This window comes from Cucurbita moschata, unplaced genomic scaffold (assembly GCF_002738365.1).
Source record: "Cucurbita moschata cultivar Rifu unplaced genomic scaffold, Cmos_1.0 Cmo_Scf00010, whole genome shotgun sequence".
In the NCBI taxonomy this organism is placed as follows: domain Eukaryota; kingdom Viridiplantae; phylum Streptophyta; class Magnoliopsida; order Cucurbitales; family Cucurbitaceae; genus Cucurbita; species Cucurbita moschata.
The window spans coordinates 2,508,068-2,524,939 of record NW_019268526.1 but is presented as its reverse complement, the minus strand read 5'-3'; the positions used below and the strand labels follow the sequence as shown (position 1 = coordinate 2,524,939).

At 37.9% G+C, this 16,872-nt stretch overlaps 4 protein-coding genes across 8 annotated transcripts; 2 read left to right on the top strand and 2 right to left on the bottom strand.

The window, feature by feature from the left end:
* Positions 1 to 1,669: 1,669 nt before the first annotated feature.
* On the top strand, positions 1,670 to 5,719 carry LOC111448480 (transcriptional regulator STERILE APETALA-like). The gene is made up of 2 exons (XM_023088121.1): positions 1,670 to 2,046; positions 4,369 to 5,719. The coding sequence occupies exons 1-2, from the start codon at positions 1,831 to 1,833 to the stop codon at positions 5,494 to 5,496; spliced, it is 1,344 nt and encodes a 447-aa protein (XP_022943889.1). The 5' UTR covers positions 1,670 to 1,830; the 3' UTR covers positions 5,497 to 5,719.
* A 126-nt stretch (positions 5,720 to 5,845) lies between these two features.
* On the bottom strand, positions 5,846 to 7,991 carry LOC111448477 (pentatricopeptide repeat-containing protein At4g26680, mitochondrial). Its single transcript, XM_023088118.1, has one exon. The coding sequence runs from the start codon at positions 7,674 to 7,676 to the stop codon at positions 6,081 to 6,083; it is 1,596 nt and encodes a 531-aa protein (XP_022943886.1). The 5' UTR covers positions 7,677 to 7,991; the 3' UTR covers positions 5,846 to 6,080.
* A 930-nt stretch (positions 7,992 to 8,921) lies between these two features.
* On the bottom strand, positions 8,922 to 11,647 carry LOC111448487 (SNF1-related protein kinase regulatory subunit beta-2-like). Of its 5 annotated transcripts, XM_023088134.1 has the most exons (6): positions 11,426 to 11,629; positions 11,078 to 11,240; positions 10,685 to 10,834; positions 10,439 to 10,601; positions 9,169 to 9,504; positions 8,922 to 8,989 (listed from the first exon to the last, which is right to left on the bottom strand). In XM_023088134.1, exons 3-5 carry the CDS (start codon positions 10,792 to 10,794, stop codon positions 9,178 to 9,180), a joined length of 600 nt encoding a protein of 199 aa, XP_022943902.1. In that variant the 5' UTR covers positions 10,795 to 10,834; positions 11,078 to 11,240; positions 11,426 to 11,629; the 3' UTR covers positions 8,922 to 8,989; positions 9,169 to 9,177. The 5 variants fall into 5 exon arrangements, with proteins under 5 accessions (XP_022943902.1, XP_022943903.1, XP_022943899.1 ...); XM_023088135.1 differs by having other exon boundaries at positions 8,976 to 9,504; positions 11,495 to 11,647; XM_023088131.1 differs by having other exon boundaries at positions 8,976 to 9,504.
* A 4,161-nt stretch (positions 11,648 to 15,808) lies between these two features.
* LOC111448485 lies at positions 15,809 to 16,739 on the top strand. Its single transcript, XM_023088129.1, has one exon. The coding sequence runs from the start codon at positions 16,050 to 16,052 to the stop codon at positions 16,737 to 16,739; it is 690 nt and encodes a 229-aa protein (XP_022943897.1). The 5' UTR covers positions 15,809 to 16,049.
* The last annotated feature ends 133 nt before the right edge of the window (positions 16,740 to 16,872 follow it).

Genomic DNA, 16,872 nt, shown 5'->3' with positions numbered 1-16,872 from the left:
ATAATTTTTGTTAGATATTCGAGTTTTTAAGAATGTTCGTGGGTTGATTGAATCGAGTTGACTCGATTCAACTCAAGTTAATTTTAGGAGAACCCATGAATTAGCTCGTTGGGATTGGATTGAATTGATTGGATCAGATTTTTTGGATGATCCAATTTCTTAAACACCCCTAATAATTTTGGATAATATTATAATTTTTTCCCTACATATAATATAAATATAAAAAATTATAATAGAGTTTTTTCATTTTTTTTTTTACCTTATTTCTTATTATTAGAGATGTCCATGGAACAGGGTCTGGAAGCTTTCTAGCTCTTAACATTAGAGATGTCGATGGAACAAAGATGGAGAAACCTTCTAGCTCTTATCATTGGAGATGTCCACGGAACAGGGACAGAAAGCCTTCTAGCTCTTATCATTGGAGATGTCCACGGAACAGGGACGGAAAGCCTTCTAGCTCTTATCATTGGAGATGTCCACGGAACAGGGACGGAAAGCCTTCTAGCTCTTATCATTGGAGATGTCCATGGAACAGGGACGGAAAGCCTTCTAGCTCTTAACATTAGAGATGTCCATGGAACAGGGACGACGAGGAAGCCTTCTAGCTCTTAACATTAGAGATGTCCATGGAACAGGGACGACGAGGAAGCCTTCTAGCTCTTAACATTAGAGATGTCCATGGAACAGGGACGACGAGGAAGCCTTCTAGCTCTTAACATTAGAGATGTCCATGGAACAGGGACCACGAGGAAGCCTTCTAGCTCTTAACATTAGAGATGTCCATGGAACAGGGACGACGAGGAAGCCTTCTAGCTCTTAACATTAGAGATGTCCATGGAACAGGGACGACGAGGAAGCCTTCTAGCTCTTAACATTAGAGATGTCCATGGAACAGGGACGACGAGGAAGCCTTCTAGCTCTTAACATTAGAGATGTCCATGGAACAGAGACGACGAGGAAGCCTTCTAACTCTTAACATTAGAGATGTCCACAGAATAGGGACAAAGAAACCTCTAGCTCTTATCATTAGAAATGTCCATGATACACGGAGATGAGAAAACCTTCTAGCTCTCATCATTATAGATGTCCCCGGAACAAAAAAGCTTTCTAACTCTTATCATTAGAGATGTCCGCCTCGCCTCCTATTTCAATATTTATCATTACAAAAATTCTAAAAAATAGTAGAAAACATTAGACAATGACAAAAAAACAAAAAAGAAAAAAAGAAACAGGAATTCAAGATCTGAGTCTTGTTTCTTGTATGACATCTTCAATTAATTACTCACTCTCCCATATTAATTTCTCTGTTATTTCATCTCTCTTAAAAAGCAAGAAAAAAAACCCTAATCCTTCTTCTTCTTCTTCTTCTTCTTCTTCTTGTAATCTAATCCTTTCCCCCAAAAAGTAACCTAAACAACAAAACAAAACTGACAAAATTATATATATTGAAAGCAATAACTGAGAGCAAAATCCGCATACAAAACCACCTGAAAAAACTATGGTAATTTCCATAACACAACAGTCCCTCCTTTCTCCTCCCCCACCTCCGCCGTCATAACACACACAATTAATACAAAAAACAACCGTCCTGGTGGCGGTGGAGGTGGTGGCGGGTGGTGGTATTGTTCTTTGTGTTCATATATATATATATATATATATATATATATTCAAGAATCCCCAACACACCCTTCTTGGGACCCTCACTTGGTGTCTTTATCCAAACCCTTTTTGTCCTGTTTTTTTCTTCCCTCTTCCCATTTCTCTCTTCTCCTCTTCTCTTCTAAACTAAAGCTCATTTTCTTGTTATTAAATTTTGTTTCTTGCTGTTCCATGTCTTCCTCCGCCCCTTCTTCCTCCTCTTCTGGTGGCGGCCGACGGCGGAGGGGCGGTGGGGATTTTGATGGTCCTTCTTCATCTCGCCGTCGTGCCACCAATGAGGTTTGGCCTGAGCCATTTGTTGAAGCACTTGCTACTCAAGTTGCCATTGATGCTTCTCGCTCTCTTGGAAGAATCCATGCTGCTGCTGCTCTTTCTAATGTCTTTCAGGTGACACCCTCCTCCTCCTCCTCCTCCTCCTCTCTCTCTTTCTCACGTTCCTATTTTGTTCATCATTAAAAACAACCACTTTTTAGTTTCTTGTATTGAACAATAATGATTCAATCATTTTGCAAGATCATGAGAAATCTCATGATGGGTTCTTAGTAATATGGTTGAATAACAAGTCACACGTCCTAAAGTTTCAATCTTTTTTTACGTGGGCTGTGACAATTTTTTGAATTTTGTCAATTTGAACTCAGCTTAACTGATTAATCATGTCTTTTTTACGCCGTTTTCTAACTAAATCCCCACTCAAGAAAGTTTTCTTCTTTTTGTTTCCGATGATGAACATGGGACAAATCTTCTAAATACTCACACCTTGTAAAGTTTCGATCCTTTTTATTTGGGTATTTGACAATTTTTTGAATTTTACCAATTTGAACTTAAGCTTTGTATCTTTTTTTTCCCATCTTCTAACTAAATCCCAACTCAAGTACGTTGTCTTTTTGGTTCGATGATGAACATCGGACAAGTCTTCTAAAGACTCCTGCATTGTAAAGTTTCCATCTTTTTTATTTGGGTATATGACAATTTTTTGAATTTGGCCCATTTGAACTTAGCTTTAACTCATTATTAGTATCTTTTCTCCCCCTATCTTTTTACTAAGTCCCAACTCAAGAAAGTTGTCGTCTTAGTTTGATGATGAACATCAAATAAGTCTTCTAAATACTCCTACATTATAAAGTTTCGATCTTTTTTATTTGGGTATATGACATTTTTTAAATTTTACCAATTTGAACATAGTTTAACGGTTTAGTATCTGATCATCGAAGAGAAAAGGGGGATATCTAGTTTTGAAAGGGATTGGTATGAAATGGATATATGTTGTTGAAAGTCATTTTCAAGAATAGGGTTTATTCTTTGTTGGATGCAAATATTGGTTTGGTGTCTTTATTATAGTGCTTTAGAATTGTCTATTTTTGGGGCCCTTCTGCATATCTAATGGAAAAGGGGTCTTTTGGCGTAGAATTTTCCTTATATAACCTTCATTGGCATGGATCTCTTTTTCTGCCCTATATATTATAAACTCCTCTCTTCTACTTTTTTGACTCAAAAACTTCACTCTTTTTTCCACCAAATCTATTCGAACCCACTTTCTGATGCCCACTTTATAACCCAAACACTGCCTACCCATGTGACTAAAACTCAGTAGGAGAGAGAGAAGCTATGGCATGGCTTTAACATTCATTTTTCTTCCTCTTACCTAACATCAGACCATGCCTGACCATGTTATAATATCACATTAATGTTCCTAAGCTATGTTTTGTCACTTGAAACACCAGCTTTATGTGCGGTTATTCTGACCTTCACGTTAATCTTGTCTTCTTTTTTTGGAGTCCTCGAACAAAATACATCATCCGTTTGACACTTGAGTCTCTTTGCTACCCCCATTGAGACTTACAGCTTTGTTGAGGATTCTGTTGACATGGTAAGGTTAAGGGTAAAGGCACGACTCTGTACCATGTTAGGAATCACGACTCTTCACAAAGGTATAATATTGTCCACTTTGAACATAAACTCCCATGGCAAGCCCCCGATCATTCCCCGAAAGTTCTCATATAAACCCATGATTATTCCTTGAATTAGATAGTGCTGGACTCCCTCCCAACAATGCTCGACACAACGAGACAATGAACCAGTCATCCGAGGAGGGAAATGAATATATAAATTGAGAGGGAATGGATTGGATAGAAGAGACAGGCGAGTCAAAGGTGGAGTGAGAGAAGAAAAACAAGAGAGAGAGAGAAAAGAAGAAAGATTCTGTGCTTTTAACGACACCTTTCTTGGAAATGAAAATGGAAATGCTTAAAGGGGAAGCACGCTTTTGAATCTCATCTCCCATGGTGGCTTTAAACGTGCCCTCTTTCTTTGATATCCTTACAAAAACAGCAAACCCATGAAAGGAGAGGATGATTTTGTAAGAGAGACATGTTATGAGGACCACAAAACAGAACAGAACAGAACAGAACAAAACAGAACAGGAGCTAAAAAGTTGTGTTTTTTTCATTTTTTTTTTCTATTATGGGTACGTTTTTTTAGGCTCTTCTTTTGTTCTTCCCCTATTACTCACTGACAATGACAAACAGACAAAGAACAAATAAAAAGATCGGTTCTTTTTGTTGTGTTTGGCTGTTTTGGAGGCGCATGGAAAAATGTCACTCCCTGTCTCTGTTTTGATCCCTCCATTGTTGTTTGACATTTCTTGTCTATGATTGACTGCTTGCGTGGCTCTTTGACTTCCCACTAACTCTTACTTTTTGCTTTGTCAAGGTCTGTTCCACCTGGCGTGCTGTGTCTCGGTCTGAGCTGCTGTGGCATCGTTTGACCACTCAGATATGGGGTCGGACCGACCGTCTGCTCGACACTTGGCGAGATGAGTACGTGTATTGGCATACTACAGCTTGCAATTTCCGTACTCATAGATCTCTCCATACTGTTCTTCAATTTGATCAGTCTGATGTGGATGAACCTGATAGTCTGATGTGTCGTTGCCTCGCTATCTCCTTGCGCCACTTGGCTTGTGGATTTGCTGATGGTACTGTTCGTTTATTTGACCTTGCCACGCGTGTCCATGTCACTACGTTTCGTCCCCACCACCGTGACCATCTTGGGCAATTCTCATGCGCCGTCTCTGGCATTGTGATTGCTGATGCTCGTATCGTCTTTGCGAGCATTGATGGCGACATTCACATTGGTGTTATTGACAGTACCCCTGCTGCTATTTCGCCCACGCGCCGGGTACATGAAGGCAATGTGATGAATGATGGTGTGTTGGTAGACTTTGCTGGGTGTGACCGGTGGTGGGTTGGGCTGTATGCTGGTGTACCTGGCCGTGCATTCCACATATGGGATGGGAACAGTGAAGAACTCGTGTTCGTAGGTGGGTCGCTGACCGACCCAGAATCTGTAACGGGGTGGCACATGTTAGCGGAGCCAATGGAGCAAGTCGGCCGGGTACGGGTGTCGAGTCGGGAATCGGCGGTGGCCTGCACTAGCCTACAGCTCATGGTTTTGGACTTGAGAAATCAAGAAGTGGTATTAAACGAGGAGGAGAATGGGGTGGTATGGATAGTAACATCGATGGACGTAAGCAATGAGACATACATAGTGGTGGACGGACATGGTGTGGCTGTGGTACGACGAGTGGACACAATGGAAGAAGTTTGTACGTTCACAGTAACAGGGGCGGCTCAGAGAGGGGCTGTGGGCTGCATGAACATGGGCTATGCTGTGATGAGCTCCGGTGGGGCGATAAGGGTTTGGGAAATAGAGCATGGCCAGTATCTGTACAGGTTCAGAGAGAGGATTGGGGCTGCCAATGCTGTCGTTGCCAATGACCGATACGTGGCGGCCTCTGGGTTCGACACGACGTTACATTTGTGGGATTTTGGTGCATAATCAAACAATGTAGTAGTAGATTGGTTCCTGGGGGATGTGTACAGTTCGGCAGTGATGGGGTTTCATTGAATGATTGGAGTGCAGAAGGACGGGTCTTAGTGTTCATGGGAGATCTAAATCATGGTCCTTTCTTTCCATTTTCTTTGTCGGGGGAGAAGAAGGAAATTTTATTCCGATTCATTGTTTTGAACAACGTATTTTCATTTCAATTCATGGGGCAATTATTGTTAATCGAGTTTATGAAGGATTATTGGAATCTTAGCCTTAATGAATTCATTATTATCATCGATCATCATCCTCAACTTCGTTGTTATTTGTATAAAATAAGAAACGACGACACACGACCCGATAGAAAAAGATCATCAGTCTCATTCCATGGACTAGGATCGGAATGAAAGCTAATCGGCTAAGTTGTGTTCTACAGCAATCAACTCAACTAACAAGAATTTAGCTCGGTTTAAGAACTCTAACATGGCTCAAACAGCATAGAAGAAAACCACGCTGCCATAGAAACAGCATATGCGAGTTACTGCAGCTGAATCACAAGGCAGTTTGATCTGATAAACAGAGGATAATATGGTTAACTATCCATTGTGCAATGAATTGAATACTTTGAGTTTGTCAAAACCTTCTGGCAAGAGATGTTGAGCTTCCAACTCACTGCATAACATTATAGCTGTTTTACCATTCCCACATCGGCCAAGTCCAACACAAAGCTCACATAAGTTATCCAAATCAGGAGCCCTGTGTCTCTTCACCATGTCCTTCAACAATTGAACTGCTCCATCATAATCCTCATTATCAAGGAAAGTGGACAATAGCATCCTAAAGGTCTGGTCACAAGGGCTAAAACCACTTTTCATCATACTGTTATATATTTGAAATGCACGCTCCGAATTCTTCCGCACACACTGCCCACAAATTAGAGCAGAAAACGTCGAAGCATTTGGAACTAGTTTCTTCCCGTCAAGCTCTCGAACCAGAAATGCTGCATTCTTTGTCTTTCCCTCTTTGCATAGTCCCAAGATCAGGGCATTGTAAGTAAGGATATCGGGTTTAACTCGAAACCTCGACATCTCCTCAAAAAGTCTATTGCCCATGTCGGTATTGCCCATTTTGCTGTAGCCATTTATCAAAGTGTTGTAGGTTACAGTAGTGGGAGATAAACCCATTGCTTTCATCTCTCCAAATAATCTACTTGCTTCTTGAAGCTTCCCGTCCTTACAGAACCCATTGATAAGAGTATTAAAAGTAACAACATCTGGAGGAACTCCATTTCTTTCCATTGTACTTCTGAGTTTCATGGCTGAGCTTATAAGACCTTTGTTACAGTAGCCTGCAATAAGTGTATTGTAAGATGCAACATTTGGAGAAAACCCCATTGTTTTCATTTCCTCAAACACCTCAGTAGCCTTATCTAATCTTCCCAATTTACAGGAAGCACAAATAACCAAGTTGAGCGTATACGAATTAGGCGAAATCCGACAACGTCGCATTTCTCTATAAAACGTCGAAGCAATATCTCCCCTGTTGAAATTAATCAAGGAACTCAGAAATGCATTACATGACTCCACAGTGGGTAAAAATCCATAATCCTTCATCTTACAAAATGTATCAGAGGCATTTCTGTACTTCTTCAAATGAGCAAAAGTCTTGAAAAGCAGATCGAAAACATGCGGGGAAGAATCACAGACTCGGTAAGAGTACAATAAGGATTCAAACAACTTAGAAGGAAACTCAATAGAACAGGAATCTATGATACTCCTTAAAATTGATTCTGCAGATTTAAACTTCCTATGTTTAGCAAGTATATGGAGGATTATGCAATGGGTCTCAAGGGTATGAGAAGAAGGATTTTGAGTGGTAACCCAATTGAAGAACTCGAGCGATAGTACATAGTCCTTCCGGGTTTTGAGTAGAATGTGTTTGACTCTGAATGCTGTCAGACCCGATGACAAACAATCAAGCTTAGTCCAATCCGAATGAATCAGGTGGCTATGTACGACGTTAACAAAATCAAGGTCTTGTCCTCTGGGTTCGGGAATTGATCGGTGAGGTATTGGAATTGGATTCCATTTCCTATTTCGTAAAGTCACATCCAAATTAGGGTTTACAGAAGCAGAAGTTCTGGCTACAGAGCTCAGTAGAGTGGAAAATCTACGAAATCGCAAAACCCTCATGATTTTCCCACAAATCAGAGTTTTGTGATTGAAGCAGTGACGATTAAGATTGAAATAAATTCAAGAAAAACTTCATATTCAATTCATGTAAAGCCCAGTTCAGATACAAATCGAAGGAAAACGAAAAGCAGGGATTCGAGGATCAACTAACCGATTCGAACAGGAAAGATGAAAAAATGGAAATCCTCCAACCTCCGACACATTGTAGAAGGATTGGAGCAAAGTAGTTCACCCTTCTCAGTGAGTAGCAAAATATCTTTTAGCTAGCGCCTTCCACTTTGAAGCTCTCTCCGCCAAGTTGTGATCTTCGTTCTTCTACATTCATCGGGGCAATTTGATTTCAGTTTCCGTAACAAATTTTAGTAATAGCAATTTTAACCTAATTTACATAAAATATTGCAAGCATATTGCACTTACGTGTATTATTTGCCATGGTATGATATTGTCCACTTTGAACATATATCTATATTACTCTCAATAGTATTAGAATCACGACTCACCACAATAGTATGATATTGTCTTGAGCATAAGCTCTCATGGCTTTGTTTTGGGTTTCCCCAAGCTACGCATGGAGATAGTATTCCTCACTTATAAACCTCAACAAATAATTCATTATAGATCCGTGGGACATTTGAGATCCCACGTCGGTTTAAGAGGAGAACGAAACATTCCTTTGTACAATATCATGTTTTAAAATCAAGAAGGTATGAAGGATGATGAACGTGAACGTGAACGTGAACAAGAACAAGAAGGACACTGCGTTGATACCATCCGCTTAGAGGAGTTGAACAGGAAGTGCGAGGAGTTCATACGAAGAATGGAAGAGGATATCAGAGTTCAAATTCTAACACTACAATGCTCTTAGCATCAACAAAATCCACTTCTTTTCACCATATAATGGCCGCCAAATTCCCTCTTTCTTCTTCCCTTAGCATCAAATTTCCACCCGAACAAAACCCATCTTCCATCTTCGCTCCTCTTCCTTATATCATCATCTTCGGCATGTCGACTTCGTTCGTGATCTTAGCCACCAAACCCATTGTCTATGCCTATTTTGATTTGTAATTCTATTCCAGAAACTAATACAAACACTATAGTAACTCGGTTCAATCTCGCTGTTCGCGTGTCGGGGTCTTATGAGAAGCAAATAACTCAAAACTCAATTAATTTACAGGATGCAATGAACAGCTCAGAAAGAACAAAAAAAAAAAACAAACATGGAAACTGATAGAACTCCATAGTAAAAGAAGGAAAGAAACACCTGAGAATAGTTCAATGGGTTCAACATTTCATTTCCAATGGCTTGAAACATACTGCACAAGTAAAAGGGAAAAAGAATACAGAGTTTACATACGGCATAGCTCTCTTCAATCTATTAGTATCACAATCTTCACATAAATAATCATTGTTCAATGCTCAATTAATACCAGCTACGAGGTTGAAATACAAAAGGGTATGCCACAAATTTAGAAGGGGGGGAAGAACAGTTTACCAATGCCTATCAATTTCTTTTCAGCAAGGGCTTGAAAAGTAACATTGTGACGTATTTTTCGCAAAATCTGAATGTTGAACCGAGTGCCATGAATTCACCTCCGACGTTATTTTGGTATAAATGGTTCAATTCAGTGTGTCGAGGCTGCACATCAGACTGATGACCACTCGTGCAGCAAGATGGTTCGTTTAAGATAGTCTCTCGTAGTGGTGGCGGTAGATCTGGTGGAGGTCTACTGAAATCGTCGTCGTTGAAGCATTGGTTATCATAACTAGACGGTGGGGATGGAGGAAATTCGAACTCGGATAGACTTTCAGGCAATTCCGAGACGGGTGTCTGTAAAACAGTTCAATAGAACTTCAAATTAGTCCTGGGCAGGCAAAGCTCTTTTACAAAGATTTATTCAACCAAAATTAAGAGCCAGAAGTAATGAAAGAAGGATCAGGGCTTGTTCATTCACAAGAACTTGGTGCACAGCAATGGGCAGGAGAACAAGGAACCTAGATTTGTTTCTCTCTTTCACGATTTCGTACTCGAGCATCCGAGATCAAAACCGATATTGCAAAGTTAACTGTTCCATCCCATCTCCTTCCTGGGAACTTTTTTTGAAGTATAGTAACCCCCCAGAATCTACATTTGTCATTTTGTTTTGATAGATACGGTAACAGCCCAAGCCTACCGCTAGCAGATATTGTTCTTTTTGGGCTTTCCCTTTCAGGATTCCCCTCAAGGTTTTTAAAACGCTGTCTCCTAGGGAAAGGTTTCCACACCCTTATAAAGAATGTTTCGTTCTCCTCCTCAACCGACATGGGATCTCACAACCACCCCCATCGAAACCCAGCGTCCTCGCTAGCACTCGTTCCCTTCTCCAATTGATATGGGACTCCCCAACCCACGCACCAAAGCTGGCACATCGCCTCGTGTCCACCCCCCTTTGGGGCTCAACCTACTCGCTAACACATCATCCGGTGTCTAGCTTTGATACTATTTGTAACGGCCTAAGCCCGGACAATATCTACTAGCGGTGGGCTTGGACCATTATAGATACTCTAATCTTCCAAGCTTTACAAACCTATTAGATCGCTCTTTGAATTGGGAAAAATCTAACACTCAATCAATAGTTCGACATTTTAGAGAAAAGCTCAGGCCAAATCAAATATCTTTTCAAGGACATGATCATGGAATCATGCAAAGACAACTTATCCCAAATCAAATATACGGGGCATTAATTATCTTAACCGAGAATATAAAAGTCGAAGACGAGAATTACCATCAAGTCAAGAACATTGTAAGAATGTCCAGAATCATCACAAACCCAAGGCAAATCAGGAGCACATGTAAGCCATCCATCAACCATGAAACGATAATGGTAGATCCCTGAGGGGAGTGTCTTGATAATAACAAATTCTTTTCCTAAGCTCTGTAACATCTCCCTAACATAAGGAGATAAAATGTTCTGTATTAGACAAAAAAAAAAACATGTCCAGAATCAAACATCTTAGCTGCAAAGTAGTACCTTGTCTCCCAGTTATCCCATGACCCAATAATAGCCACTTGCTTCCCTCCATGGTTCCATGAGATCTTCACAGATGTCCTTGGTATGTTGGACACGCCCTCATTATTCATTGTATAATAACCTTTAACGTTCAAACGCCTGCAACTCAACCTCAAAAAAGTATTCCAAATCATTAAGTACTCAGAAACTAAAAGGAAGAATTGTGCTTCATCCTTGAATTCTGCCACAGACACTTACACACAAGCTAATACTGTTCAAACATCACAATTCATATGAAGTGGCAGAGAAAATCAGTGAAGAATAAAACCCAGATTCTTATAGGCATGCATACATATATTGGGTCTGTTTGAAGGGGAGAAACGATACCCAGATACCAGATTCTTAAGAAATTACCTGTGGGGGGTGGGGAGATGAAAGGCGTAGGATGAATTTGAACAAAACGCACAGAAAACTCAAGTATGGGCTCGGAAAACCTATGAGCAGGATACCAAAAAAATAGCTTCTCTACACTTCGTCGTGTTCTCATAATTCAATTCAGCAAAAGGGTCGTCTCCATCTGAGAAACAAAGCAAAACCCAGTTGAGATTTCAATCGGAAGAACCAAAATTAGTGTATACGGAGGGGAAATCACTTAGAGACAAAGCACAGGTCATCACAGTAAAGGCAAGATTTGAAGAAGAAAAGTGAAAAAAAAGGCACAGAGGCAAGTTGGAGAAACATGGAGTTAGGTTAGATAGATACCCAATTATGAGGATGAATTGCAGAAAAAGAAGCACCCAAATCGAGAATTGAGTGAAGAAATGAACGCACCATGGTCTTGAGCTCTACATATTACACGATTTTAAGTGATAAAAAACACTCAAATCGGCACTGCAATCTCTCCACCACCACCACCACCACCACACTCTTTCTTTCTCCTACTCCTCCTCCTCAAGAACACTCCCAATTTTCCCTTTTTCTTTTTGGGGTTTTTCTTTTTTTTCTTTCTTTTCTTTTTTTTTTTTTCTTTTCTTTTTTACTCTACAAATTAGACCTAAGAACTTGAGAAAGGGCGCGTTTTTAACCTCCAATGAGTTTGGAAGATACCAAGAGATGGACTTTATTTATAATGATGCTCATTTTATAAATTAATAAACCTTTATTATTATTATTATTATTATTATTATTTGCTAATTAAATGCTTCTTAGTTTTCTCATATACAGTTGTTGTTGGGAACCAATCAAATCTCAACACGTCACCCTTTACTGTTTTTACTCTTTTACCCTTGTTGACAATTGCAACAACTTTTGTCTTTTAGTTCCGGTACCCTTAACTTCGAATTCTTCGTTNAAAATTCAAATAAAGCCAACAAAAAAAAAAAAAAAAAAAAAAAAAAAAAAAAAAAAAAAAAAAAAAAAAAAAAAAAAAAAAACTCATCAGTTTTATTTATTTATTTAATAAATTTCCTCTTTCTTGGATTATTATAATTTTGGTGCTAAAATTACAAAGAGAATCCAGGGTCATTATTGCATAATCTTTTAAATTATTTACCTCATTACCGTAATTAATTTTTAATCTTGCATGTTAAGGCTTTTGAGTGTTGATGTGATTTATTATAAAAAAAATGTAAATTAAAACTATAGAGATTCATGTATATTAATGTGATTCTTAGTGTCATATGGTCGAGAGCAAATTTATATTATATAGTTTCGGGATTTAATTTTGGTAATGTTTTAGGAACCAATGTATCGACTATATCTGAGCTCTATTTAGAGACATTTTGAGGAAATTAAAGGTAAAATCATGCGAGCTCATCATATCATTATGGATATCATAATCATATCAAACAAAAAGTGTACTTTGTTCGAGGGTTCTGATTATCCGTCGTTGGGTTATCAGATCTCAGATATGTATGAACTTGAACACATTTCGTCTACGGGCTATGTGTCGGGTATAATCATATCGATGCACGAGCATAAATAATTAAATCAAAGAAATTAAACGTAGGGGGAAAAGAATCAAAATGAATCTTAGGGTAATGAGCAAAATGATTTAAAAGTTGTTTATATAATTGCGACAATTGTAGGCTAAGTTGGTCGGTAGGGAAACATTAGTGTAAATGGTCTGTGCCGTCAAATTTTAATGATAATTTTTTAATTTTAGTAAATAAAAAAATGATTTTTGAAGTAAGGGAAAATACATTCATATAATTATTTTAAAAATTTTATTGCATGCCAACTATTTAATCGCTCCAAGAAACTCAAATTAAATAAAAACATTTTAAATTGTCCTTGATATTGACGTAATAATAATTTAATTCATATTACATAATATATACTTTTTTATTTTTATTATTTTTTCTTTTGGAGATTGTCAACCACGCTTAATGTAAATTAATATTCTCTGACCGTAGGTTTGAAATTACTTGGGTGAAAAAAAAAATTAAATAAAATAATATTTTATAATAATAATAATAATAATAAATAGATGGATGGTAGGCGTAGTTGAAAAATATGTCCAAACCCCACAAAACATTATCTTATAAAGTTTTTAATGTGTATAGAATATAGACTAAGCTACAAATTAATGTTGTGACTTTAAATAAGTTTTGGACATTGATGAAACATAGTCATATAATTAGTGGGTGATGTAAGCTCTTACTTTAGACAAGTGAGCACTAAGCTATATATATATATATAAAAAAAAAAACATTATAAAGTATGGTTAGCTTTTGAATTTAATATCAAAGTTCGTATATTTTAATTTTTGCTGATTCAGCCATAACACGTCATCGATACTTTAAAAAATATGACGTATTATTTGTTGAAGATTGTTGGAAGAACAGTTCCACGTCGGCTATAGGAATGAGACTTTTTGGAGAAATCGAAAGTACAGTCATGAGAGCCTATGCTCAAAGTAGATAATATCATACCTTAGGGTATCAGAGCATGCCCTTAATTTAGTCATGTCATTGGACAAATTGTTCAAGGGCTCTAGAGAAAGAGTCGAGGCTCGATTAAGAGGAGGCTGTTTGAGGGGTTCATAGGTCTTAGAGGAGACTCTATGATAGCCATATTGATGGATTTTGAAATGGGTACGATGTTCGGGTTTTGATTTTCATCTTAGGTCACGGGGTTAGTGTTGTAATGGATAAATTAGTGAGCAAAGATGAAGAAAACAAGTTGTGGAATAAAGAAAGGAAAGGATGGGAAGTAAACGAGTTATCCAAGAAAAATAATAAAGAAAAAAACTTTATGGTAAAAAATATAATATAGAAAAACTTTATATTAAAAAAATATAATGTAGAAAAACTTTATATTAAGAAGAAAATTTCACAAACCAAGATATGGTCCCCTCCCACTTTGATGAATCGAAATTGGCATCTAAAACATTCCTAAATCACAACCCCCAACGCAGCTTGCTGGTTTTCTTAATCACATTTCCTTCTTTCAAGCCCTAATTTCTCAACTTCCAAACCCTAATTAGGGTTTTCATGTGCCATTGGCACTGCTTTATTTGTCCAATTGGCCGACAAGTGGCCTCAACTCCTCTTCTCTCTTTCTTTCTTTTTCTTTTTTTCTTTTTGAGAAAGATACACCATTATTCAATAACAATAAATCGACCTCTCTGAAATTAGCTCGACGTGGTTATGTTAATGTATGATTTTGTTGAGAGTATAATCAAAATCGTTGTCTATGTTCGTGCAGATGTCATAATCTGACGTCTTTTAATAATCACTGGATGTGGATTCACACGAGAAATTGAAAAAAAAAGTCAGGAGAGATTTCTCACCGTTAACTAAATTAGACCGAAGACAGAGAAAGCTAGAAGAGATTTTTTTTTTAAAAAAAAACGTGTTATGAATCTCCGCCCTCGTCCCGTGAATATATATATATAGATATAGATATAGATATATATTCCAATTCCCTTCTTGTACCCTTTCACTCGATGAAAAGGCTCTTCCCCTAATTAAGATCACATATAACATACAAAAACAAAACAACTTGCCTCTGTTTTTTTCCTCCTTCTCCAAAACTCGCTTTCGTAGAGGAATTCATTTGTCCCGATCATCGTTATCGAGTTGACAAGAAATTTATATAACTCGACAAAAATGTTAATGAGGTCTTCACAACGTGGCTGTCTCGTAATAAAGATTAAAAAATTTAGGTATCGAGCTTTTATTTTTTATTTTTATTTTTTCCATTCAAATTGAAGTTGGGTAATGAGCATGATTAGAAGGGCATGAATTTGAGGCGACCTTAAGCCAAAGTGCCCCACCGGGGGGCAGCCGGGCGGCCATGGGAGACCCTAAAAAAAGCTTTGGTTTGTGTTTGGTAGCGACATACTTATGGCATGGAAGACAAAAGACTACTCAAAATCATCATTACAACTCCATATTTTTACATATAGAACCGTATAAAGTTGAATCTTGAATTTAACTCGAGCTGGTCCCTAAAGTTACAAACTTTCAACAAAACGTCACTACCCATCTTCTACAAAAGAATCACGAACCTCAATAATGGTATGATATCGTTCACTTTAAATATAAGCTCTTATGACCCTTCTTTTGCCTACTTATAAACCCACGATCGTCCTCTTAATTAACCAATGTGGGACTCTCTCCCCTGAAGACTATGTAGCCCTCAAACAGTGTCCTCCCCTTAAATGAGGCTCGACTCCTCTTTCTGGAATCCTCGAACAAAGTACACCATGTGTTCATTCTCTTAATTAACCAATTTGGGACTCCCTCCTAACAATCCTGAACAGGTATAACGTAACAAACTCATCACCAAACGATTTCGTTCACTAATGAAACGTATAATGGATTGGTATGTGCGAAGTTGGGTTCTACGAGTAGGACTAGTACAGAAAAGCCATGTGAAATATTGAAACTTTTTAAGAAATATTTAGATCTATACATTTCAATACATTCAACCCACCATTTCTCGATTGTTTCCTGTCTACACACGCTTTTTGAACTCAAACTTCGTAACCCAACTCAACCCCACGAACGCCAACTAGTAGTTTCTTGTTGTTTGGTAAAAGATTCAAACTTTTTTAGTATAAAATAAAAAATAAAAAATGACGGATTCAGAGAAAAAAAAAAAAAAAAAAAAGATTATAATAATGGTTCATCTCTGTTTTGTTATTTGGGTTATTTTGTAATGCATTGAAACAAGAGTTTGGGAGGGAAACCGCCATGTGGTAAGCTCAGAGATCTGCACATGGCTTTCCTCTAATTTCTATACAAAAACCCTAATTTCTTCCCCCATTAACAATGGGGTTTTTCTTCCTTTTCGTACCCATTTCTCCATTTCATCATTTCTTCATAAAGCTTCAATCTTTTTCGATTGAAACCCAAAAAGCTTCAATTTTTTTGGATCTATGAAGCTCAAGATCACATTTGAAGATCAAATGGCTACTCCTATGAAAAACCCATTATCATTGTTCATTGTTCTTACTTTTTTTCTCCTCTCTTTGGGTTTTTTGGGATTTATAAGATTCTTCTCATCTTTTGTACTTACTTTCACAGCTTTAATTATGTCCATGCTTTATTTTTCAATCTCCAAAACAAACCCATTTCCGCTTCACAAATCTTTACACCAACAACAACAACAAGAACAGAAAGAACTAACCTTTCTCTCCTCCGATCACCGGAATTTCTCGTCGGCGTCAGCTCCTACTGTGGATTTGCTGTCGGAAAGTGAATGTGCCGATGATAATTTCACGACCACCGAGGAATCTGAAGTGGAGTGGCCGTTTTTTGACCGGTCAACGGCGAATAACCTTTACCGGTCTGATGATGGTTCCATTTCTGACGAGGAAAGTTTGATTGAAATCGCTCTCCCGACCGGACATTACGTCAGCCATAAGTCCGATGACGACGACGACGACGACGAAGACGACATGTCGTTTTGTTTCCAGAAACTGTCGGAGTTTCAAAAGCTTAAGAGGAAGAAGAATCTTGTGGAGCTGTTGGCTGAAATTAACGACATCAACGAGGAGGAGAATTTGATCGAGATAGACATATCGATGGGATCCATTAAATATTCAAGGTTCGAAATTGAAGCTTAAAATAAATAAATTATATATAAAAAGAAAAAAAAAGTAATTTTGGAGATTTACTGTAAATTTATCTAAATTAGTTTTTTTTTTTTTTTTTTTTTTTTTTTTTTTTTTTTTTTTTTTTTTTTTTTTTTTTTTTTTT